The sequence below is a fragment of the Tachyglossus aculeatus genome, chromosome 6 (assembly GCF_015852505.1).
Source record: "Tachyglossus aculeatus isolate mTacAcu1 chromosome 6, mTacAcu1.pri, whole genome shotgun sequence".
Taxonomy (NCBI): domain Eukaryota; kingdom Metazoa; phylum Chordata; class Mammalia; order Monotremata; family Tachyglossidae; genus Tachyglossus; species Tachyglossus aculeatus.
In genome coordinates this window covers 45825998-45850470 of record NC_052071.1, presented here as the reverse complement: position 1 = coordinate 45850470, position 24473 = coordinate 45825998, and the positions used below count along the sequence as shown (strand labels likewise).

The following is a 24473-nucleotide window of genomic DNA, read 5'->3' as shown; positions in this document are numbered from 1 at the left end:
AACATATAGAGACGGTCCCTACCCAACAGTGGGCTCACAGGCTAAAAGGGGGAGACAGAGAACAAAACCAAACATACTAACAAAATAAAATAAATAGAATAGATATGTACAAGTAAAATAAATAGAGTAATAAATATGTACAAACATATATACAGGTGCTGTGGGGAAGGGAAAGGCGGTAAGATGGGGGGATGGAGAGGGGGAGAGGAAGGAAGGGGCTCAGTCTGGGAAGGCTTCCTAGAGGAGGTGAGCTCTCAGTAGGGCCTTGAAGGGAGGAAGAAGCATTTATTAAGCACTTACTATGTGCAAAGCACTGTTCTAAGCACTGGGGAGGTTACAAGGAGAACAGGTTGTCCCACGGGGGGCTCACAGTCTTCATCCCCATTTTACAGATGAGGGAACTGGGGCACAGAGAAGCTAAGTGACTTGCCCAAAGTCACCCAGCTGACAATTGGCGGAGGCGGGATTCGAACCCCTGACCCCCGACTCCAAAGCCTGTGCTCTTTCCACTGAGCCATGCTGCTTCTCTAAATGATATACTTCCCACTAGGTGACACCCAACTTTTCACATCTCAGTTGACTTGCTTCTTCTGAGAGGTTGGGGAGCTAATATTTTGGGCCCCCTCGCCCCAACCCCGGTTTACCTAGGGGCGGTGGATTGAGAGCTTTGGTTTCGTGGGAACTTCAAACCGCCTTGGAGGGTGCAGGGAGAGCGGGGTGCTGATCTCTGAATTGTGAGCCCCTCGGAGGATGCTGTTCTCCAGGTCATGGGTTCAAATTCCTGCTCCGCCAATTGTCATTCATTCATTCATTCAATTGTATTTATTTTAGACTTTTAGACTGTGAGCCCACTTTTTAGACTGTGAGCCCACTGTTGGGTAGGGCCTGTCTCTGTATGTTGCCAATTTGTACTTCCCAAGCGCTTAGTACAGTGCTCTGCACATAGTAAGCGCTCAATAAATACGATTGATGATTTTATTGAGCGCTTACTGTGTGCAGAGCACTGTACTAAGCGCTTGGGAAGTACAAGTTGGCAACAAATAGAGACGGTCCCTACCCAACAACGGACTCACAGTCTAGAAGGGGGAGACAGAGAACAAAACAAAACATGTAGACTGGTGTCAGGTCATCAGAATAAATAGAAGTAAAACCAGCTGTGTGACTTTGGGCAAGTCACTTCTCTAAGCCTCAGTTCCCTAGTCTGTAAAGTGGGGATGAAGACTGTGAGCCCCCAGTGGGACAACCTGATCACCTTGTAACCTCCCCAGCGCTTAGAACAGTGCTTTGCACATAGTAAGTGCTTAATAAATGCCATTATTATTATTAAAAAGAGAAGAGCTGGTCTGACCATCCAAGTCCCAGTGAGCTCTGGGAGTTCCAGGACCTTTTCCCAAAGGCCAAACCTTTCAGCATATGTTTGGTGTCTTTCCCAAAAGTCAACATTAAACCCCTTGTCCTCATTCATTCTTTCATTCAATCGTATTTATTGAGCGCTTACTGTGTGCAGAGCACTGTACTAAGCGCTTGGGAAGTACAAGTTGGCAACATATAGAGACGGTCCCTACCCAACAGTGGGCTCACAGTCTAGAGGGGGAGACAGAGAATAAAACATATTAACAAAATAAAATAAATAGAATAAACATGTACAAATAGAGTGATAAATACGTACAAACATATATACATATTTACAGGTGCTGTGGTGAGGGGAAGGAGGTAAGGCAGGGGGGATGAGGAGGGGGAGAGGAAGGAGGGGGCTCAGTCTGGGAAGGCCTCCTGGAGGAGGCCCTCATCTCCTCTGGGCAAGGGAAACAGCATGGTGTAGTGGATAGAGCATGGCCCTGGGAGTGGGTTCTAATCCAGGCTCCGCCACTTCTCTGCCGTGTCACCGTGGGCAAGTCACTTCCCTTCTCTGGGCCTCAGTTACCTCATCTGTAAAATGGGGATTGAAACTGTGAGCCCATGTGGGACGGGGACTGTGTCCAGTCTGATTTGCTTGTATCCATCGCAGTTCTAGGTACAGTGCCTGGCACATAGTAAGTGCTTAACAGATACCACAGGTATCATTATAATTATTATTATTTTTATTATTAAGAGCGTTGCCCCCCCCCAGACGTCCTCACCCCCACACTTCAGCGCTTGAGCCCAGCTTAGGCCTTGGGTCACTCAGCCCGCTCCTGGTCCCCCCCACCCGTCTCCAGATACCACCCGCCCCCCAAAGAAGAACGAGGTGGACGGGAAGGAATACCACTTCATCTCCACCGAAGAGATGACCAAGAACATCTCCACCAACAAGTTCTTGGAGTTCGGCAGCTACCAGGGCAACATGTTTGGCACCAAGTTTGAGACGGTGCATCAGATCCACGAGCACGACAAGATTGCCATCTTGGATATCGAGCCGCAGGTTGGTGCCGGGCTGCCTGGGACGGTGGGAGGGAGGCCTCTTCTCAATCAATCAATCAATCAATCGTATTTATTGAGTGCTTACTGTGTGCAGAACACTGTACTAAGCGCTTGGGAAGTACAAGTTGGCAACATATACAGTCCCTACCCAACAGTGGGCTCACAGTCTAAAAGTCTCGTAGTGGCCTAGTGGAGAAGAAGGAAGGCCTAGTAGAAAGAGCACAGACTTGGAAGTCAGAGGACCTGGGTTCTAATCCTGCTCCGCCAATTGCCTGCGTTGTGACCTTGGGCAAGTCACTTAACTCCTCTGGGCCAACTCCAAAATGGGGAGTACGTACCTGTTGTCTTGCCTCCTTAGCCTGTGAGCCCTTTGTGATTCGGGGACTGTGTCCAACCTAATTAACTAGTACCTGCCAGCACTTAAAACAGTGTTTAGCATGTAGTATGCGATTAACAGATACTGTACAAAAAAGAGATGGAGGGAGGAAAGGGGAGCCTCTCATCAATTTGCTGGGTTGGTCCAAAGGGGTTCACTGGAGGGCAAGTCCAGGGTGAGTCTGTGGCATATAATGTCACATGGGAGAAATGACTGGCAGTAATAGGAAGAGTTACAATCATTCATTCATTCAATCGTATTTATTGAGCGCTTACTGTGTGCAGAGCACTGTACTAAGCGCTTGGGACGTACAAGTTACAACCGCACAGAAAAGGGTGGGCAAGGCCTTAAAGGGGCAGAAACACTGTCCCAAGTGCATTGGATTCCTGGGGGAGGGTTATTTCCAGGCCTTCAAACTCATACAATTGAATGAATGACTGACTGGCTGAATGAATGAATGAAGCTCCCTGGAGCATACCCGTTTTCCTGGGGTGGGAATGGATTCAGGTGATTCATTCAATTGTGTTTATTGAGTGCTATTTTCAGAGCACTGTACTAAGCGCTTGGGAGAGTACCACAATAAGCAATCACATTCCCTGCCCACAACTAGCTTGCAGTCTAGAGTTGGGGGAGACAGACATAAATACAAATAAATAGAATTACAGATATGTATGTAAGTGCAGTGGGGCTGGGACGGACGGGGGAGAGCAAAGGGAGCGAGTCAGGGCAATGCAAAAGGGAATGGAAGATGGGAAAAGTGGGGTTTAATCTGGGAAGGCCTCTTGGAGGAGATGTAATCGTCAGATTTGAGGAGGGAGGGCATTCCAGGCCAGAGGCAGGATGTGGACGAGGGGTCGGCGGCGAGATGGAGGCACGATGAGAAGGATAGCACTAAAGGAGTGAAGTGTGCGGGCTGGGTTGTAGAGGGAGAGAAGAGAGGTGAGGTAGGAGGGAGCAAGGTGGTGGACTGCTTTAAAGCCAATGGTGAGGAGTTTTTGTTTTAGGTGGAGGTGGATGGGCAGCCACTGGCGTCTTTTGAGGACCGGGGTGACATGTCCAGAACGTTTTTGTAGAAAGATGATCCGGGCAGTGAAGTATAAACTGGAGTGGGGAGAGGAAGGAGGCTGATGCAGTAATACTGGCGGGATAGGATGCCTGACTGTATTAACGTGGTAGCAGTTTGGATGGAGAGGAAAGGGCGGCTTTTAGCGATGTTGGGAAGGTGGGACCGACAGAATGTAGTGATGAATTGAATGTGTGGGTTGAATGAGAGAGGAATCAAAGGAAACGCCAAGGTTACGGGCTTGTGAGACAGGAAGGATGGAAGAGGACAGGGTTTGGGTGGGGTGATAAGGAGCTCTGTTTTGGACATGTTAAGTTTGAGGTGATGGGAGGACATCCAAGTAGAGATGTCTTGAAAGCAGGAGGAGTTGTGAGACTGGAGCGGGGGAGAGGGATCAGGGCTGGAGATGTAAATGTGGAAATCATCCGCATAGAGGTGGCAGTTGAAGCCGTGGTAGCGAATGAGTTCTCCAAGGGAGTGGGGGCAGATGGAGAATAGAAGGGGACCCAGAACTGAGCCTTGAAGGACTCCTGCAGAGGAGGAGTGGCCAGAGAGAGAAGAGGAGAACCAGGAGGGGACAAGAGGCAGTGAAGCCAGGGTTGGATAACGTTTCCAGAAGGGGGTGGTCCAGCGTTGAAGGCAGCTGAGAGGTCAAGGAGGATTGATTGATTGATTCCCCACAGCACCTGTATATATGTTTGTACATATTTATTACTCTATTTTACTTGTACATATCTATTCTATTTATTTTATTTTGTTAGTATGTTTTGTTTTGTTCTCTGTCTCCCCCTTCTAGACTGTTAGCCCGCTCTTGGGTAGGGACTGTCTCTATATGTTGCCAACTTGGACTTCCCAAGCACTTAGTACAGTGCTCCGCACACAGTAAGCGCTCAATAAATACGATTGATTGATTGATTAGGATGGAGTACAGGCCATTGGATTTGTCGAGAAGATCATTAGTGACCTTTAAGAGGGTGGTTTCTGTGGAGTGAAGGGCCGGAAGCCATATTGCGCTTAGTACAGTGCCAAGCGCCTAGTACAGTGCTCTGCATACAGTAAGCACTCAATAAATTTGATTGATTGATATTGGACGGGGTCAAGGAGAGAATTGGAGGAGGGGAAATTGTGACAGTGGGTGTAGACAACTCGCTCAAGGAGTTTGGAGGGGCATGGTAGGAGGGAGATAATGATGGCATTTATTAAGCGCTTACTATGTGCAAAGCACTGTTCTAAGCGCTGGGGAGGTTACAAGGTGATCAGGTTGTCCCACCAGTCTTAATCCCCATTTTACAGATGAGGTAGTTGAGGCACAGAGAAGTGAAGTGACTTGCCCACAGTCGCACAACTGGCAATTGGTGGAGCTGGAATTTGAACCCATGACCTCTGACTCCACAGCTTGTGCTCTTTCCACTGAGCCACACTGCTTCTCTAAGCAATGAGGGAGCCAGGGCGTCGAGGGAGGGGTTTTTTTAGTATAGGGGAGGCGTGTTGAAAGGCCGGGGAAGAAGCTGTTGGAGAGTGAATGTTTGAAGATGGCTGTTTGGGAGGAAAAAAGGGAGAGGGTGAGAGTTTTGGTAAGGATCAAAGGAGTGGGGTCAGATGTGCAGGTGGAGGGGGTGGCTTTTGAGGGGAGGCAGGAGATCTCATCTATGGATACTACTGGGAAGGATGGGAGAGTTGAAGAGGGACCCGCTGGGCCCCCAACTCTAAAGCCAGCCCAAACTTCTCAGCAGAAGCAACTCCCACGCCCTATTTTGCTGGTCACCACTATTCTAAAGCCTCAAATTATGTCAGTCCCCAAAAATCCCACCTTATTGGATTTCTTCCTCTTTCCAGACCCTGAAGATTATTCGGACAGCAGAGCTTTCTCCCTTCATCGTGTTCATTGCCCCGACGGACAAGGCTGACCAGGTGGGAAGGGAATTTGGGCTTGGAACCCATCGTATTCACCCGGTGTCCCCCTCCCACCGTTGCTGGAGCAACCCGGCTCAGTGCTTGGGGAAATCCTGCTTCCTGCCAGGGGAGGAAGGAGGAAAACGAGCGGCTTTTCTGGTTCTTTCAGATGAAGAGGGTAGGACCTATTTTTCTCCCCTTAGGAAGCCCAGATCTTCAAATTTATACCCCACCCTGACTCTCCAACTCTATTGAGTGAGCAGGTATGATTGGACTCTCCACTGACTTGCAGTGGAGGCTGTATTTCTGGTGCTGATATAGCTGGTTTTGTCTCTAGTCTTGTTTAGGAAGTGGCTGGTAAGGTTGAAAGTTAACGAAAAGCCCCCAGAACGAAGGAGCCTTTCACTACCCAGACTCATTGACGTAAATCCTACCCCTGCAAGGAACTGGATAATTAGCGAATAGCTGTTTAAACACCAAATATATGGCTGAGCCATTTGTGCGCATCTATCCAGCCTCTGTTTTGTTGAAACCGCCAGCAGTGAGCACCGTGCCTGCCTCTGGCTAAGAAGGTGCCGACATCGTGCAGTCAGGACTCCCGAGGCACTGAGTGGGATTGAGGTTCCTGCAAGTCTTGACCTCATCACACATCCAGACCTTAAAGTGGTACAAAGGCTAGCTAACTGGAAAATTTTCCAGGTCCCTTTCCCTATCTGCTGCCCTCCTTCCCATTGTTTCCTCTGATAGAAGTACACTGAGGTTTATATTATCCCTGATACTGCAACGTGAAACTCACAGCCTGAATTGGGATTCCTAGATAAGAATCCTAAGACTGAAAAAGTGGAAACGGAGACCGCCTGTCTTAATTTCAAGCTCCGTTAGAAACACAGACAGAACAGGAAACGATGCATCACTAGGAGAGCTCCGGGAGCAAACTGTTTCGCTCCCAAGCTTCCCATCAGTGCAAACAATGGGTTAAGTCACCCAGACCCAGGACATGGAGTTTGCTAGGGATTCTGGTAGCGGCATTGAGGGATGGTTTCCTAATGCTGAGAAAACCTGGGTACGTGCTTCCCTTTAAATTAGGGTTGGAGATGCTGTGAGAGCGATGTCCTACGACCGGGGGAGCAAAGCTAGTCTTGGACTGGATTCAGGGATGGGCCCAAGCCCCCCCATCCCGTGCTCAGCAGGGCTGAAGTGAGTGGTTGGAAATATTCCCTACTGGGATTTCTCAAAGAGCCAACCAGAATCACAATTTACTGTTCTCCAGACCTCCTCACCTAGGCTGCCAAACACAGGATTTTTTTGTTTTTCTTTTCTCCACTGGCCCATCACTGCCCGCTAAAACCCCTGGCCCCATTTAATTTACCGTCCTTTCCCTCCCTGCCTCGTGGAAGGAGCACACGCCTGGGAAGCCAGAGGACCTGGGTTCCAATCTTACCTCCATCACCATCCTGCTGGGCAACCCTGGGCAAGTCACTCAACTTCTGTGCCTGTTTCCTCACCTGTAAAACGGAAATTAAATTCCCGTTCCCCCCCACCCTACTTCAGATCAAGAGCCACAAGGGACAGGGGCCGTTCAATACAGATAGCCTCGTAGCCACCCTGGCGTTTGCCCCGTATAAGGCATTTAACAAATACCCTAACTCTTCCTTTGCAGTCAGAAGCTTTGCAGCAGCTGCAGAAGGACTCGGAGATGATCCGCAGCAGATACGCTCATTACTTTGACCTCTCTCTGGTGAACAACGGCATCGAGGAAACCCTCAAGATGTTGCAGGACGCCTTCGACCAGGCCTGCAGCTCCCCACAGTGGGTTCCTGTCTCTTGGGTTTACTGACGGAGGCGCCTCTCTGCCCGTCTTTCAGCATGGGGGAAACCACTGTGATCTTCATCTCCATACAGTCCAGTAAGGCCCCAACCTCAAATGTCCCGAATCCGGTTTCAATTGTCTTATCATCTGTACAGGGTTAAGTGTGTAGTTTGTGTTTTTTTTTTTTAAGACGAGCATCAGGGGGCCGGCATACCTCGCTGGCTCAAAGCGATCGGCTCCCCTCGTACAGATCTCCATTAGTACGATGCAGGGTCCAGCCTCCCGACTTATCCAGCGGGCGGGCTGGTTGTGAGATTTGATACGGCCGCCTCATCTAGCCTTTCGGACAACCATATGCCAGCGGCCAAACCGAGCTGGGCAATCAATCAATCAATCGTATTTACTGAGCACTTACTGTGTGCAGAGCACTGTACTAAGCGCTTGGGAAGTACAGGGCAAAGCAGCTGAGAACCTGGGGGCTAGAAGGGACCTTTCTCCATCCTGCCTAGGGGCAGGGCAACACTCAGATTGACCCCGAAAGCAGTCTACCCTATAAATTTCCAGATTAAACGCTAATAAACCTGATTCAGACACAAGTGTAATGACTTTAGGAAAGACGATCCACACACCATCTCCCAACTGCAGGAAAGCTGCCCATGAACTCGTATCAATGCAAGTCCAACAATACTCAACACATCCTCTACGATCCATGCTCTGCTTTGTGTTTCCAAATGCCATTAAGCAATCGCAGTGGACCATGGCCCATCTTGCTCAAACTCCAATCCGTTGGGAATGAAGGCACCTGACTCCATTTGTGTCTCTTTGCTTTGGGAAAGGTGGTGTCTCCAGTGAGATGTTGCAAAATGTGTGTTGTGCAATTTTTAAGGATGCCAAAAAAAAAAACCACATATGATGTGCAATAGGACATTGTTGTAGTTCACTGCAGGGAAACCTTTAGTAGCAATAAAAATGTGGCTGTCTAAAAGCTAATGGGAGATGTGGAACCCCCCTTTTTTTCCAGAAGTGGATGGTGGTTAGTTGGAGAAAAGGCTGCAAGTGTTCACATTAGGAACGGTTGGTGATCAGAATACCTCCTCTCAGGGTGATGATGGGATCTTAAGCACTTACTCTACGCCAAGCACTCTTAAAGATGCTTAACAGGTGGGCCCCATGCACTCCAGCCAAACGGCTACAGTCAGGTTTCCACAGGCAGAGAGGAAACTGCAAGCAGACATCATTTAGAATCACTAAGGCTGACTTTACAGTTCCATCACTGTACCTACATAATCAGTCAGCGGTATCTGAACGCTCACTGTGTGCAGAGCACTGTGCTACTAAGACTTGGGAGACTACAATACCAGTACTGTTAGAGAAGTATGCACCCCCATCCTCCCACTGAGGTAAAGACACGCGCCGTTCCCCAACTCCCAAGACCATAAGCTAGTTATGGACAGGGAATGTGTCTGATATATTGTACTCTCCCATGTGCTTTTCAGTGCTCCGCACGCAGGAAGCACTCAATGAATACAACAATGAATGAGTCCTGAACCCAGCCTCCCTTTCTGCTGTTTTGCTGGGCCTAGACAGGTGGAAATGGCAGCAGCTATTGCACCTGCCAACCACCCATAACAGAGACTAGGCTGCTCTGAGGGAGGACAAACCATAGTTCGATCTTACCTCTGTCCCTAATTAGTTGACATTCATCCTTAGCGCTTTCAGTATCAGTAAAGTCTTCTCCACCTGCTACCCAGAGCCCTAACGGAGGGTTCCTATTCACCCACTGCTTTGACAATCCAAGGTGATAAGATCACAGAAAAGAAACTGTAAAAATTAATCTCATTTTGAGTGCTCCCTGAAAGTATGTGGCTGCATCCCACAAAAGCAAACACTTCCTTTGAATATTAAGGATAGAAGGGATGTAGGTTAAAAACAGAGACAAGCGTGTCAAGTACCCAAGAATAAAACTGAAAACCGCAGCCTCATTTTCACACCGCTCATCAAGCAAAACCGTAGCATCATTTCTCAACAGCTGGACACACTAATTTTTACAAATTAGGTTTATTTTTTTATAAAAAAGTAAATAAAAATTATAACCAATTTTCCCCTATATGGGACAACCATTATTAGCTGTTTCCCCCCTCTTGACTTGGACAGGAACAAAAATAGACTAAGGGGATTTCATTGGACAGTTCCAGACAGAAAGGATTTCACCCAAATGCAAAAGTAGTGCATTCTTGTCGACACACACGGAGATACCGTGGTCAGAAATATATGAGGCCAGGGTAGGCTGATGTAAATTCCCATTCACTCTGTAGGATGCATTAAAATTGGCTCTTTAAAAGACCCCCCCTTCTCCACCAGTGAGATGGGGTATGAATGAAGCATGAGAACAGTGATAGTGAAACATCAATCATCATCCAAAATTGACATTTGCTTTGTCACTTTCAATACCAGAGTCCGGACCAGTTCGTTATTCTCGACCCGGACCCGATCACAGTCTGGACCTGTAGTAGTTTGTTGACCTGAAACGATATGGTTGGTGCTGCCCATCACCTTTTCTCTTCCCCTCACTGTTCAGTGAGGGATTCAGCTCATTTAAACTGAACTCACACAAAACCCCTTAATCTTTGAAGATCTACCTCTCAACTCTTTTAAAAGAGGAGAGGCAGGTGACTTTTTTTTAAATACTCCCATTCAATGGAAATGCAATAAAACATTGGTAAATGTAAAAGTGACAACAGGCTGCAGCAGTTGGATGACTCATGGTATTTCAAAGTGTGCGATTTCTCCAGCTGCTCTAAACTGGAGAACGGACTTGTCCAACGCAAGGGACGCTTCTCACCCGCCCCTCAGAGATCCTTAAAACAGGACGTTGAGGGGATGACCACTTTGTACTACACCACCAAACGCTCCATATAATTTAGGCAGCAGAGCAAAAAACATGCTACCTCCATTGTCCATTCCCGTGGTGCATCTTTCCCCCATTCCTGTGGGAACGAACCCTTGGTTAAGGCCTCAAAATTCGTTTCATCCAGACAGACAATATGCTCAAGTAATGGATGTTCTTTCCCAATCACTCGGAACTTTCCTCAGCTTCTTTTGCTCTCTTCTTTTTCTTCTTCTTTTTGGTACTATCGCTGCCCTGAAACGAATAAATTCAACAAAGACTTACTTTTCTTGATTGACAATCAACAGTACTTACAACAGTACAGTTGGGGTCCCTTTGCCAAGGTTTCTAAACCACTGGCTTCCTTTCAGCCCTATTTAAGTTCATGTAGAAATGTATATTATAAAAAATTGTGCATAACCAATGGAATGTTAGTTTACCATCAGACCCTCTTCATTATCCCTGCTCCCTGTCTAACTTCAATTTACTTTACCACTTCATAATACATACCACATCCATCGACTCGCCTCCACTCTCTACTGCTTCTTTAGCCTTCTTTTCCTTTTTCTTCTTTTTCTTTTCCTTCTTACTTATTTCTTCTGATTTTGGAGTAACTGGGCTGGAAGGAGCTACCTCATCACTTTCACTTCCACTTTCCCTCTTTCTCTGTTTTAAGAGATCAATAGATTCAGTCAGAACAAAAAAACAAAAAAAACCCCCAAAAACCAAAAAAAAAACCCCAAGCCATAGCATATGCTGACACTCCAAATTACCAGGTTCTGATAAAACATCTAACAATATATCCCAACATTAAGATGATTCAGGAAGACTTATTTAGAAGTCTTTTAGGGAATCTGTCCTAAGGTGTTCATGTATTTAAACTTTACTCGGGCAAAGTCCCTAAACTTCTACGGACACAACCGCGGCCTAGTCCCAGTCAAAGACTGTCATCACAGAAATATACGACGTGAATCAAAAATTAGCCCCGTCAGGTAACTACAATGAAGAGACGGAACTTTCTTCCCTCAAATTTTAAAGTGACTCCATTCTAAGAGTCCCAAGTTTATTTAGAGGAAGGAGGATTGATCAGGTGAACTTTCTGTCCCTTTTACCCCCTAGTTTAGAGATGAACAGACCCATCTGTCTCCAAGGCCACTTAGATCTCTCCCCTGACCATCAGCCCCAGCCCAAAAGTCAAGTCTCCAACAAGTCAAGTCAAAAACCATTGCAAGCCCCTGCTCTAGCCCTACACCCACATTTGAAAGACAATGGCTCAGTTAAGAGGTCACTTGAAGACACTTACCTTCTGTACCTTGGCCACCGCAACTGGAGTAACTGGGGTTACTGGCTCTTTCTTCACAGTTGCCCTGAAAGAAAAAAAAAAAAACCATGCAATACTTTCTTGAAGCCAAATCCCATCACTTGCCCGATGATCCTATACAGTCCAGAATTCATTTGGGAATGTACGGCAAGTCTGCAACCATCATCAAAGCACCGTGATGCTGGACAGAAACAGGGCCCCCAATTGATTTTGCAGACTGACTCCCTCTAGAGCCACTGGGTCAGACTAAAGAGGGATAACTGTCTGCCTTATTGTCGTCCAACACACACACCACCCCCCACCCACCCCCAAACCCGCCTCCAACGGGAACACCCTCCTGCTAATATGCCTTGGACTCAACACAGTCGGAACCATTTCAACGGTTCCTTCATTCCCCAAAACATCCTGATGTCCCATTGAATTCTCGACTCGGCCTCAGCTTTACATCTCAGATCGAGCATATCACCAAGCCAAAGGCAGGCCGTTACCTATAGTCTACGTAGTCCTGCTTCCAAGTTGGTGGGGTGCTCTCGTTGGGCTTGCCGTGCTTGTCCAAAAGACCTTGCTTGATCATCAGTTTCTTCTGACTTGCCTGAAAAACACAGATCGTGCTCGTTTTAATTTTTTAATAGCTGAGGGACTCAAAACCATTTTCTGAGCATTAGAGGGCCTCCCCCCTTCTAGGCTGCAAGCTCCTTCGGTAGTATTTATGAACGCTTAGCCTGTTTCTCACTTAGAAGACCTTGGCATGAAAACCTGCTTGGATTTCCTGTTTGCCTACTTGTGACGTCCATCTCCATACATGTCACCCCAAAGACACTTCAGTTAAATGCAAGCACTGGAAAAGTTTCTTCTTCAAAGTAACAGAGATTGTGTCCTTGGTAGAAAAACCCTTAAAAAAATGGGCCTGGGCAGGGTGCCACATTCACCCAAAATAACATGACAAAAGGTTTCTTAGATTAAAAGACCTTCAGAGAAACCTATCCCTTGGATCCTCCCAATGCCTTCTAAATGTCTAAATGAGAATAATGACAATAGCCATGAAACTCTTTCTAAGCACAGCCAACACAGGCACCCTTTCTAGTAAGGTAGAGATCAGAAAGTACCAGTTCAAAGAGCAGAGTAGCCCAGTGGAAAGAACACAGGGCTGGGAGTCAGGATCTAATCCTAGCTCCACCACGTGCCTGCCGTGTGACCTTGAGCCACTCACTCAACTTCTCTGGACCTCAGTACCCTCACCTGCAAAATGGGGGTTCAGTATTCATTCTTGCTCCTACTTAGCGAGCCCTGCGCCTGATCTGATTCTCATCTATCTTCCTCAGTACTCAGACGGTGCTTGGCACCTAGTAAGCACTTAAATACAAAAATTACAACCTGGGGTTGTTAGGAAAAATTTGCAGCATTTCTCTATGGTGTTTGAAGATATATGGCAGGTCTGCAACCACCACCAAGGCACTGTGATGCTGGACAGAAACAGAGCCCTCCATTTGATTTTGCAGGCTGACTCCCTCTAGAGCCACCCGATCAGGCTAGAGAGGGATAACTGCCTGCTTCCACCCGACAGAGCCATACTTCAATAGCCCAAGTCACCGAAACACTTCAAGCCTTAACTGGCAGAGAAATCCTGTGTGCACAGATATGCATGTGTCTGACTGTCACTCAACCATGGAAAACATGTACCAAATCTTTTTCAGTAAAGACCCAAGTGAACTCAACCAGCTCAAACCACCTGATCCACTCACCTTTGGCCCCAGGCCCCACTTGCGAGGATATGTGTCCCTCTCCATGATCACTCTTTTAATCTTGGCCACTATGCCATGGTCACAGGTAGAGATAACGGCTGTGGTCATCAAGGCGATGGCTGTACAAAAACAAAGATAGTCAAAGATGAGGTGCCGCCTCAGTGATGCCAGGATACTAACTGCAGCCAATTTTATTGTCTATAATTCAGTGAGATACCAAAAATAAAAAGGTGGGGGGGGGGAAGGGGAGTCATGAGAACCCCAAACCTGCCCTAATAAGCTGTGGCTGGGGTCTCTGGATTCAACAGTGGCTTAAAGGCTGCAGGATGTTGACCCAACTGTCACTGTTCATCTCCCCCCACCCCCCTGCAGCCAGCGTCCTCTCCCAGTCAGGCACCAAAAACACACCAGCCGTCTCCAGCAGAACGCCAAAAGACCAAAAGGGCATTTGGAAACTGCATGGCACGGAGGTCCTGGAACGGGAACCTCGTGCTGCAGAAGAGTAGCACGGCACACTCCCAGAATGGATAGAGTTCAGTCGTCATTTCATACGCTGCCCGGCGAGTTTCAAATCCCAATGCGGACAACCAAGAGAGAGTAGTCGACTCAGGAATGGAAAGAAAAGATCACTAATGGGTGTTGCTAACCCAAATGCAGAGGCAAGTTAGGCATTAAGCAGGGCTTCAGTTTACAGAACTGTCCCTGTTCTCCAAAACAGCCCTCTAAGTTTCACTTTGAACTTGTGTAAAAAATGCTTTACACCGTCTCTGCTCATTTGACACTGCAGAGTGCTGCAGAGTTGGGTGTTCAAAACAAATCTGTCCTCTTACCCATACAAATGGCCTCGCCTTTGGTGGTAATGACCACAATCTCCTGATTGACTTCAATTCCATCCTCATACCTCAGAACCCCAGGAAGCATGATTTTGGCCCCATAGCAGATTGCATTGACCTGTGGATTAAAATTAGAAAAGCGTAAATTCCCCTTACCTCATGAGACACTTTTGGAATTGGCGGCTGGGGGAGGATAGATTGGGTTGCCACAAGACTGAGCTTCCCTCTGTGCATAGGAACTCCAGAGGCTAGACACCTGCTTGTGAGCAGCCCGGCTACTTTGATCAATCAGTGGGGCTTATCGAACGCTTACTACATGCAACGTGATGTACTAAGCACTTGACTTACTACAACAGAATTAGCAGTCACATTTCCTGCCCATATCGAGCTTACAGTCTAAAGGGGGAGACAGACATTAATATGGGTAATTTGTAATATGTAATTCAAAGGCATGCACACAAACAGAATCCAACACTCCCCAGCCCTTCCACTGCTCCCAGAATTAAAAAAACAACAAAATTGGAGCTGAGGGCTGATCAGATCACTACACACCCGCCTTTTGGAATTTTTTTGAGTTAGCTGATGAAAAGCAACATGGCTCGGAGAACATACCGCACTGTCTTTCATGACTAGTCGCTTGTGGGAAGTCAGGAGTTTCTCCAGAGGGTAGATGACCCGCCTCAGGTAACTTTCATCCTTGTTATTGTCATATTGCCATTGAGCATCTAGAACATCATGCATGGTGACCATGTGATCCTGCAAATAGCCAACAGAGGTTTGGTGTCTTTCTAATGGGAGGACATGAAAAACTGTCCTAGAGTTAGGTGGAAGAAAACTTCCCAGCCTCAATGAGGAGCAGCTTTTGCCATTTCAACCAACTGTTCCAAGTTATTTCAAATAAGGAAAAGTGAGGGTTGTACGCTAGATAGTAAAAACGGGTAGAGCAACACTCTCCACCCTTTCACTTCCTCTAGCCTTTACCAATGTTCCAAAGTTAAATTACCAGAACAGGGGAGGAACCCTGCCCTGAACTCAACACTTTGGAGATTACACAGAATCGCTATCCACTTGGAATGAAGTACCGAGAGGCTGTGAACATCCTAAAGATTCTCAAAAGGAATTTAAAAAACGAGCCAAGAGGGGACTTTGACACATACCTTTTCTCCCATAACTCCGGAACGGACCCTTCGGAGCTCTTGCATCTGACCTCCAACTCCCAGCAGTAAGCCGAGGTGGACACAGAGTGTTCTAATGTATGTTCCAGCCTCACAGCTCACCCAGAAGATACCTGGGCACATGGAGACAAGACACAGAAAAATTCAGGCTGAACAATTCCTCCCAGTTCACAAGCTTCAACAAGCCCAACGTTCCCAGCTTGAACCATCAGTCTTGGGTGATAGATGTGAGTCATCTTTGCACGGTATGCTAATGACATCTAGGGTTCATCATGTGGCTCTTAACTACAAATGAAACCGAAGGGATGCATCTTACGGCGATTTTAATTTCTCCTAAAAACGGTCCTTTTTTTTTTACCTAATCTCCTTTCAGGATCATACTCAATCATTTTGCTTTCATAGATGGTTCGGACCCGGAGTTGCCTCTTGACAGCAGCAATGAGAGGTGGCCTCTGGAACAGTGCACCTGTGAGAGTTTCCAGGGCCTAAGGGAGAAGAGAAACACCATTCTGCAGTAACCAGATATGAGAAAACTTTGTGTAAGGAAGTGACTAATCTAAGCAAAGCGTACAACGGGCTTGATAAGGTAATAAGCTTAGCACAAAGTGCTCAGGTGAATCTTTGAACCAGATCTGCGTTCAGCCCTGATCCAGGCCAAATATATTCCGCCGCATTTCCATACTGTCCCATCGTGGCCATATCCCTGAGATAAATCCAGCCTACCCTCAGTATGTGATCAGACTCCCATCACTCGTCTCTGCCAAGATGGGATCCCCCAGGAGGGGTTCCCACCCTGCTAACCCCACCACACCCTCAAGCAGTCAACCGGACACGGGCACCCCCAGTAGAACACTGGAAAGCTGGAGTGCACGGAAGGCCGCGAAACACCGAAGCCCTAGAACAGGAACCTCGATGCTGAAGGAGGACAGAGTCTGCAAGCTCAGAGAATGGATAAACTTCATCATCATGTCACATACAGGGAGGAAGGACTTGAATCAAGACCCTCAGTCCTCCGTGGCTCCTTTCTAACTTGGTGCTAATCGCTCCTACGTTAAGTGGTGGTCTCACTTCTTTCACTCAATCGTATTTATCGAGCCTTACTGTGTGCAAAGCACTGCCCTTCTTTCTCAGCAAAAAGGGCAGTCTGTGGTGGGGAAGAGGCTCTGGGGAAGTTAGGCTTGATTGACTTTCACTGCTGCCTCAGGTGAAAGCTAGCTAAGGGCCAGGCTAATCGGAAACGGAGACAAAAGAGATATTTTCCTACAAAGATGACAGGTGGCCGCCCTGCACTGCTCTCACACTTCCCAGGAACAGAGGAAAACCTAAGCGTCATTTCATCGCCACTTACCCTGGAAAGCTGAATCTCGCCTTCAATGGCATTGTGCAGCCGAACAATTCCCACATACTCTTTGCCTGAAAAACGACAGAAGAGTAGTCAGGAGTGGCCACTCGGGTTTTTGTTTTAATGTTTACCCACCACATGACAAACACTCAAGAGATTGAGTGTGACCAAGATCTTAGCCTGATACTAAAAACATCAATCTGAGCAATTGTATTATTAACTAGCGTTCGAAACACGCAAATCCACTTCAACAGTGGCCACTGTTAAAACATACTTTATCCTATGCTCTAGTGGATGACACTTTATTTTTGAGAGTTCCACAGAACTGGAGTGGAAATATGCTTCTCTAAAGTTCGATTAACGGTCTCCAGTAATGATGCCATATTCAGAAAGCCACTTCTGGAACCAGACCGTCGACATACCTGCACTCTGTTGGGATTTGACCAAGCGGGTAGCTCGTTCTATGCACACAATCAAGCATCCTGTCACTTTGGGATCTAGCGTTCCACTGTGTCCTGTCTTTTCCACCCGGAGGATTCGCCGGATCCAAGCGACCACTTCATGGGAAGAGGGGTTGGAGGGCTTGTCGAGGTTAATGAAACCGGTCCTGCACGATATTTGAAAGAGATCGGTAAGCCTTTTCTTATTCCAGGCATAAGGTTTTATCCGGGTCAACGACTAGAACACCTGCCTTGAGAATCACTCCGCATGCCAGGTTTGGGTCAGAGGGTATAAAGAGAACTGAACCCTGTTTCACTTTTTTTTCTTTTAGCTAAGGCAACATTACAGTTACTGGTCTTGCTGAGTGCAAGATCCCGTGACTGTAAACAGGATAACATGGGAGGGGAAAGGAAATTCTCTTACCTGACATACTCAGCAATTTCTCTCTTGAGAGGATTGGATCCGGATGGAAGGGGAGTGTAATGCGTTGTTCGTACATTTAGCTTATCAAAATTCTAAAAAAATATGATAAAAGCATAAATTACAATTTGAGAAAAGCTTGTTTTCCTTTTTCCGGTAGCACTCTTCCAACCCACTGTAAATTCCACATGTAAATGCCATGCAACTGAACTTACTACAAAGCAAAACACAATGCAAAAAAAATCGAGAGACTCACACACTAGTTTTTGTTCCTGAATTGCCTTAGTTTAGACTATGTAACAGCAAAACACCTAAGAATGACATATAGCCCCCCAGCCCCACCAAATGAACATCTGTGCCCCTCAAACACAAATTCCACATTATCCTCTACCTTTAGCAATAAGGGCCATTGAGATGTGTCCAACTGAGCCACTTTGGATTCAGGCTTGATGAAGAATTCACCCATGTGCTGTATTTCCTGAAAAGGGAACGCAAACAGGCCCACATCAATAAGCATGGAACTTTCATTTTATCCTCAGCTCTATTATCTGTTCAATTCTAGTATTTCTTAAGTAGGTAGGAGGGCCAGCACAAAAACGAATTTATAGAGGTTACGCATCGGGCAAGAAGACTAAGGGGAACTGGGATTAATACTGATAGAACTGATATCAATATCAATGGTACAAGATACTAACGATTAAGTTCTTGAGAAGCATCTTGGCCTAGTGGAAAGAGCATGGGCCTAGATTCTAATCCCAACTCCACCACTTGTCTGTTGTGAGAGCCGGGGTAAGTCACTTCGCTTCTCTGTGTCTCATTACCTCACCTATAAAAATACATGGGACATGGCTCAGTCTTAATCCCTGTTTTTACAGGTGGTAAAAATTAGTTTGTAACCACCTCAACGCTTAATACGGTGCCTGGCACAAAGTAAGCCCCGAACAAATACCATGAAAAAAATGTAACCATGTCTGTCACCTATGTTATTCTTTTCCTTCTGCTTAGTATAATGTTCGGCACATAGTAAGCACTTTTAACATGCTTCCTTTTTCAGTTCTTGTCTTTCATAAAATGAAGCCTCTCCCCTCTAATTTTGAAAACTAAACAACCAATAGTATTTACTGAATACTCAAATCCCCATCATTTATTGTGCACTTGATTCAGAACTGAAGCAAAAACCTAATCCTTAGAAACAAGGCATCTACAGATATAAAAAGTTATTTAAAAACAGTAGTACAGACTCTGCCTGTTACCTCACCTGTAAAATGGGAATTAAGATTGTGAGCCCCATGGGACGAAGGTTGAGTCCAGCCCCATTACCTTGCACCTAATTCCAGGCACATAGCAAGTGCTTAAATACCATTAAAATAAAAAGGAGCATGAATCACAAAGGTAGAAGCACAAATAAGTCCAGGGCCAGGTGTGGGAATAAACAACTGACTATATTTGAACATTCACAAATCATATGGAGGTAAGTGAATAAATTTAGTTTTCTTCTTAACACATACATAATACAAATATATAAAATCAAATACTCACAGCGACATCTTCATCTGCTAATTCTTTCCGGTCTTTTTTTTTCTTGTGCTTCTTCGATACAGAAACTATTTAGAAAAAAAATCTCAAAATTATTCCCCATAAAGAGGAATCACTATACAACCACAAGCAGCCCCACTTTCCCTTAAACATACACTAGAGGGATAATGGATTGCACGGGTTTACCCTCACTCCGGACTGAGCACGTGCTTCACGGCACATTCTCAAGTCACCACGTGGCACCAAGATTAGTTTAAACATGAAAATAAAACCCTAATTATTGCACCGATTCATCCGAGATTTTTTAGCCCACCCAAATCGTCTCCCCACTCTGGCCTTTTTACAGATCGTTTTTTGCTTTGCGGGTTTCTGAAAACGGCCTCACTTGGGCAACGATACCTTACTCCCTTTCCGACCTCAACTCCTAGGGAATTTGAAAATAAAAAGGCGGGGTGGGGGGGGGGGGGTGACCCTTAAAACTGGTTCAATTACCAATCTACAGACACCGTGCGTGGATTGCTACTCAGTGTTTTATCGTTGCTACCATTCCCAGTCCAGAGTAACCGCACATTTCACCTACCACAAAGTCACAAGGGGAGCAAAGCCAAGGCGGCACAAAACGCGGCAAGATGTAAGACGTTCCCTCCCTATTCCTTGGCGGGGTTTTTAGTGAAATTCCTTCTTCTCCCGCCATCAAGACTTTCTTAGTGTCAAAGGCACAATACAAGGGCACACCACGCCCTCCCCGCTTTTAAATCCAACCGTGTGGGCCTGACTTGAGGGGACCGGGGATTGTTGAAGGATTTTTAGTAATGCAGCCCCCGTTTGCTCACGGTTGCAAGCTTAGTACAGTGCTCAGCACACAGTAAAGCGCTCAATAAACACGACTGAATGAATGAACCCACAAAGAGGCTAAGGGGAAGCAATGTCCTGGGAAACGGGCGGGTCTAATATCAGAAACGGGGAAAAGGACACTGCAAGGCCGCGGCCCCACGTGAGAAGCAGCATGGCCTCGTGGGTGTTGCAAGGGCCTGGGTTCTAATCCTACCCCCACCACGTGTCTGCTGTGCGACCTTGGGCATCCGGGTTTCAGTTCCCTCATCTGTAAAATGGGGTTTAAGGCTGTGAGCCCCATGCGGGGCAGGGACTGTGTCCAACCTGTATCTACCCCAGCGCTTAGTACACTGTCCGGCACATAGGAAGCACTTAACAGCACGAACTAACAGGGAAGCGCGCATGGCGTAGTGGCTAGTGCCCGGGCCTGGGTTCTAATCCTGCCTCTGCCACTTGTCTGCTGGGACCTTGGGTAAGTCACTTCACTTCTCCGTGCCTCCTGTTACTTCACCTAGAAAATGGGGGCTCGATACTGTGAGCCCCACGTGGGACTGCGTCCAACCCGATTTGCTCCTATCCACCCCAATTGCTTAGTACAGTGCCCGGCACATAGTAAGCGCTTAACACATTAATTATTATTTACCTGGGCAACAAGTAACTTCCAATAAGCGCTAAATACAATTATTACTATTATTTCCTTAGGCGATGAAGGAGCTGCAATAAGCGCTTAAATACAATTATTATTACTATTATCATTTCCCCAGGCAATAAGCAACCTCCAATAAACACTTAACATATATAATCGTTACTATTATTTCCTTAGGCGATAAAGGAGCTGCAATAAGCGCTTAAATACAATTATTATTACTATTATCATTTCCCCAGGCAATAAGCAACCTCCAATAAGCACTTAACATATACAATCATTACTATTATTTCCTTAGACGATAAAGGACCTGCAATAAGCTCTTAACAAATACAATTATTATTACTATTATCATTTCCCCAGGCAATAAGCAACCTCCAATAAGCATTTAACATATACAATCATTACTATTATTTCCTTAGACGATAAAGGACCTGCCAATAAGCTCTTTTTACTGATACAACCATTACGGAGAAGCAGCGTGGCTCAGTGGAAAGAGCTCCGGGCTTGGGAGTCTGAGGTCGTGGGTTCTAAACCCGACTCCACCACTTGTCAGCTGTGGGATTTTGGGCAAGTCTCTTTGAGCCTCAGTTCCCTTGTCTGTAAAACGGGGATGAGGCCTGTGAGCCCCACGTGGAACAACCTGATGAACTTGTATTCCACCCCCCCCGCGCTTAGAACAGTGCTTGGCACATAGTAAGCGTTTAACAAATACCAACATTATTAAGTCACTTCACTTCTCTGTACCTCAGTTCCTTCGTCTGTAAAATGGGGGTGATGACTGTGAGCCCCACGTGGGACCTGATTACTTTGTATCTCCCGTAGCGCTTAGTACAGTGCTTGGCCCATAGTAAGCGCTTAATACCAACATTGTTTTTATTAAGTCACTTCGCTGGGCCTCAGTTCCCTCGTCTGTAAAACGGGGATGAAGCCTGTGAGCCCCACGTGGGACAACCTGATCACCTTGTATACCCCCCCCACCAGCGATTAGAGCAGCGCTTGGCACATAGTGAGCGCTTAATACCAGCATTATTTTTATTAAGTCACTTCACTGAGCCTCAGTACCCTCGTCTGTAAAATGGGGATGAGGCCTGTGAGCCCCACGTGGCACAATCTCATGACCTTGTATCTCCCCCAGCGCTTAGAACAGTGCTTGGCACATAGTAAGCGCTTAATACCAACATTACTTTTATGAAGTCACTTCACTGGGCCTCAGTTCCCTCGTCTATAAAATGGGGATGAAGCCTGTGAGCCCCACGTGGGACAACCTGATCACCTTGTACCCGCCCAGCACTTAGAGCTGTGCTTGGCACATAGCGCTTAATACCATTATTTTTATTAAATCACTTCACTGGGCCTCAGTTCCCTCGTCTATAAAATGGGGGTGAAGCCTGTGAGCCCCACGTGGGACAACCTGATCACCTTGTATCCCCCCCATCCATCATCAATCGTATTTATTGAGCGCTTACTGTGTGCAGAGCACTGTACTAAGCGCTTGGGAAGGACAAGTTGGCAACATATGGAGACAGTCCCTACCCAACAGTGGGCTCACGGTTTAGAAGGGGAAGACAGAGAACAAAACCAAACATTTTAACAAAACAAAATAGAATAGATATGTACAAGTAAAATAGAGTAATAAATATGTACAAACACATACACATATATACAGGTGCTGTGGGGAAGGGAAGTCTTTTAGACTGTGAGCCCCCTGTTGGGTAGGGACTGTCTCTATAAGTTGCCAACTTGTACTTCCCAAGCGCTTAGTACAGTGTTCTGCACACAGTAAGCGCTCAATAAATACGATTGATTAATTGATTAAGGAGGTAAGACGGGGGGGATGGAGAGGGGGACGAGGGGGAGAGGAAGGAGGGGCCTCAGTCTGGGAAGGCGCTTAGAGCTGTGCTTGGCACATGGCGCTTAATACCATTATTTGTATTAAGTCACTTCACTGGGCCTCAGTTCCCTCGTCTGTAAAATGGGGGTGAGGCCTGTGAGCCCCACGTGGGACAACCTGATCACCTTGTATCCCCCCCAGCGCTTAAAGCAGTGCTTGGCACATAGTATGCGCTTCACAAATACCATCATTATTATTATTATTCGTCTCATGATGATGAGACTCCTTCCTCTCCCCCTCGCACCCCTCTCCATCCCCCCCGTCTTACCTCCTTAATCAAGTGATCAGTCGCATTTACTGAGCGCTTACTGTGTGCAGAGCACTGTACTAAGCGCCTAGGAAGTACCAGTTGGCAACATATAGACAGTCCCCCTCTCCATCCCCCCCATCTTACCTCCTTCCCTTCCCCACAGCACCTGTACAGATGTTTGTACATATTTATTACTCTAGTTTTTATTTATTTTACTTGCACCTACCTATTCTATTTATTTCATTTTGTTAGTATGTTTGGTTTTGTTCTCCGTCTCCCCCTTCTAGACTGTGGGCCCGCTGTTGGGTAGGGACTGTCTCCATATGTTGCCAACTTGGACTCCCCAAGCGCTTAGCACATAGTAAGCGCTCATTCATTCAGTCAATCGTATTTATTGAGCGCTTACTGCGTGCAGAGCACTGTACTGAGCGCTTGGGAAGTCCAAGTTGGCAACATAGGGAGACGGTCCCTACCCAACAGCGGGCTCACAGGCTAGAATAATAATAATAATGATGGCATTTATTAAGCGCTCCCTATGTGCAAAGCACTGTTCTAAGCGCTGTGGAGGTGACAAGGCGGTCGGGTTGTCCCACGTGGGGCCCACAGTCTCCATCCCCATTTTCCAGATGAGGGAACTGAGGCGCAGAGAAGTGAAGTGACTTGCCCAGAGTCACGCAGCTGACGGTCGGAGCTGGGATTTGAACCCATGACCTCTGACTCCAAAGCCCGGGCTCTGTCCACCGAGCCACGCCGCTTTCCCAATAGAAGGGGGTGACGGAGAAGAGAATAAAACATATTAACAAAATAAAGTAAATATGTACAAATAAAATAGAGTAATAAATAAATACGATTGATGAGGAGGATGGTTTCCCTAGGGCCTAAGCAGGCCCGACCGCGTGGGGTTCTGGGGCGGCGGCCATGGGCATGAGGCGATGAGGCATGAGGCGATGAGGCATGAGGCGATGAGGCGATGAGGCTGCCCTCGGTCCCCCCGCCCCACGGGGCTCAGGAGGGATGGAGAGCGGCCCCCGTGTCCGTCCATCCATCCATCCGTCCTTCCATCCCTCCGTCCCGACGCGGTCCTCACCGTCTCCGTCCGCCATGGCGGCGCGCCGGGCCCTCGCCTCAGCAGCAGCCCGCGCTCTCCTCACCGCCGACCGCCCAAAAGACCAGCCTGGCCCCGCCCCCCTTCCCGTCAGCCCCCCTCCCACGCCGCGACGTCCTCACGCACGACGCGGCGAGGACCCGCGCGTCCGTCACGCGCCGCGGCGGCGGAGAGACGGCGCTCCCGATTGGCCGCCGGAAGGCTCCTCCCCGCAGAGAGCGCGCTTCCTATTGGGCCGCTGGGCGACGGCGCTGCGCCCGCGCGCTGAGGGGGTCGCCCAACGGCCTTTTAAATCTATTATCCACAGTAATAATAATGGGGACATTTATTAAGCGCTTACTACGTGCCAAGCACTGTTCTAAGCGCTGGGGGGATGACGAGGGGATCGGGTTGTCCCCCGCGGGGGGGCTCACAGTCTTTAATCCCCATTTTACAGATGGGGTCACTGAGGCACAGAGCAGTGAAGCGACCTGCCCAAAGTCCCACAGCTGACTTCATTACTTAT

At 47.2% G+C, this 24473-nt stretch overlaps 2 protein-coding genes and 6 non-coding genes across 8 annotated transcripts in view; 1 reads left to right on the top strand and 7 right to left on the bottom strand.

Annotated features, from left to right (window-relative positions):
- MPP1 (membrane palmitoylated protein 1) overlaps positions 1 to 8532 on the top strand; it is a 65310-nt gene extending 56778 nt beyond the window's left edge. The window contains exons 10-12 of the mRNA XM_038747616.1: positions 2199 to 2401; positions 5676 to 5750; positions 7393 to 8532. Of these exons, the coding sequence (XP_038603544.1) occupies positions 2199 to 2401; positions 5676 to 5750; positions 7393 to 7569 (455 nt within the window). The 3' untranslated portion in view covers positions 7570 to 8532. The remainder of the gene's footprint in view (positions 1 to 2198; positions 2402 to 5675; positions 5751 to 7392) is intronic.
- A 1059-nt stretch (positions 8533 to 9591) lies between these two features.
- On the bottom strand, positions 9592 to 24026 carry DKC1 (dyskerin pseudouridine synthase 1). Its single transcript, XM_038747615.1, has 14 exons — positions 23951 to 24026; positions 19243 to 19307; positions 18095 to 18181; positions 17707 to 17798; positions 17265 to 17449; positions 16849 to 16913; positions 15859 to 15985; positions 15483 to 15613; positions 14938 to 15081; positions 14323 to 14443; positions 13493 to 13611; positions 12239 to 12342; positions 11733 to 11796; positions 9592 to 11095 (listed from the first exon to the last, which is right to left on the bottom strand). Exons 1-14 carry the CDS (start codon positions 23964 to 23966, stop codon positions 10919 to 10921), a joined length of 1497 nt encoding a protein of 498 aa, XP_038603543.1. The 5' UTR covers positions 23967 to 24026; the 3' UTR covers positions 9592 to 10918.
- LOC119930304 lies at positions 11889 to 12020 on the bottom strand. The gene has a single exon (XR_005451784.1). It is a non-coding gene; the product is annotated as a small nucleolar RNA SNORA56 (small nucleolar RNA).
- Positions 13171 to 13303, bottom strand: LOC119930303. Its single transcript, XR_005451783.1, has one exon. It is a non-coding gene; the product is annotated as a small nucleolar RNA SNORA56 (small nucleolar RNA).
- On the bottom strand, positions 13837 to 14042 carry LOC119930307. The gene has a single exon (XR_005451787.1). It is a non-coding gene; the product is annotated as a small nucleolar RNA SNORD17 (small nucleolar RNA).
- Positions 15238 to 15371, bottom strand: LOC119930318. The gene has a single exon (XR_005451797.1). It is a non-coding gene; the product is annotated as a small nucleolar RNA SNORA36 family (small nucleolar RNA).
- Positions 15704 to 15779, bottom strand: LOC119930294. Its single transcript, XR_005451776.1, has one exon. It is a non-coding gene; the product is annotated as a small nucleolar RNA SNORD83 (small nucleolar RNA).
- LOC119930305 lies at positions 16233 to 16473 on the bottom strand. The gene has a single exon (XR_005451785.1). It is a non-coding gene; the product is annotated as a small nucleolar RNA SNORD17 (small nucleolar RNA).
- Positions 24027 to 24473: the final 447 nt, after the last annotated feature.

What these genes read in the sequence shown, in the direction of transcription:
- DKC1 (XM_038747615.1), bottom strand. An exon ending in GAAATTGCTGAGTATGTCAG is followed by an intron (nt 17,450 to 17,706) that starts GTAAGAGAATTT and finishes AATATCGTGCAG; the next exon opens with GACCGGTTTCATTAACCTCG. An exon ending in AGGCGAGGCCATTTGTATGG is followed by an intron (nt 13,612 to 14,322) that starts GTAAGAGGACAG and finishes GTTTTTGTACAG; the next exon opens with CCATCGCCTTGATGACCACA.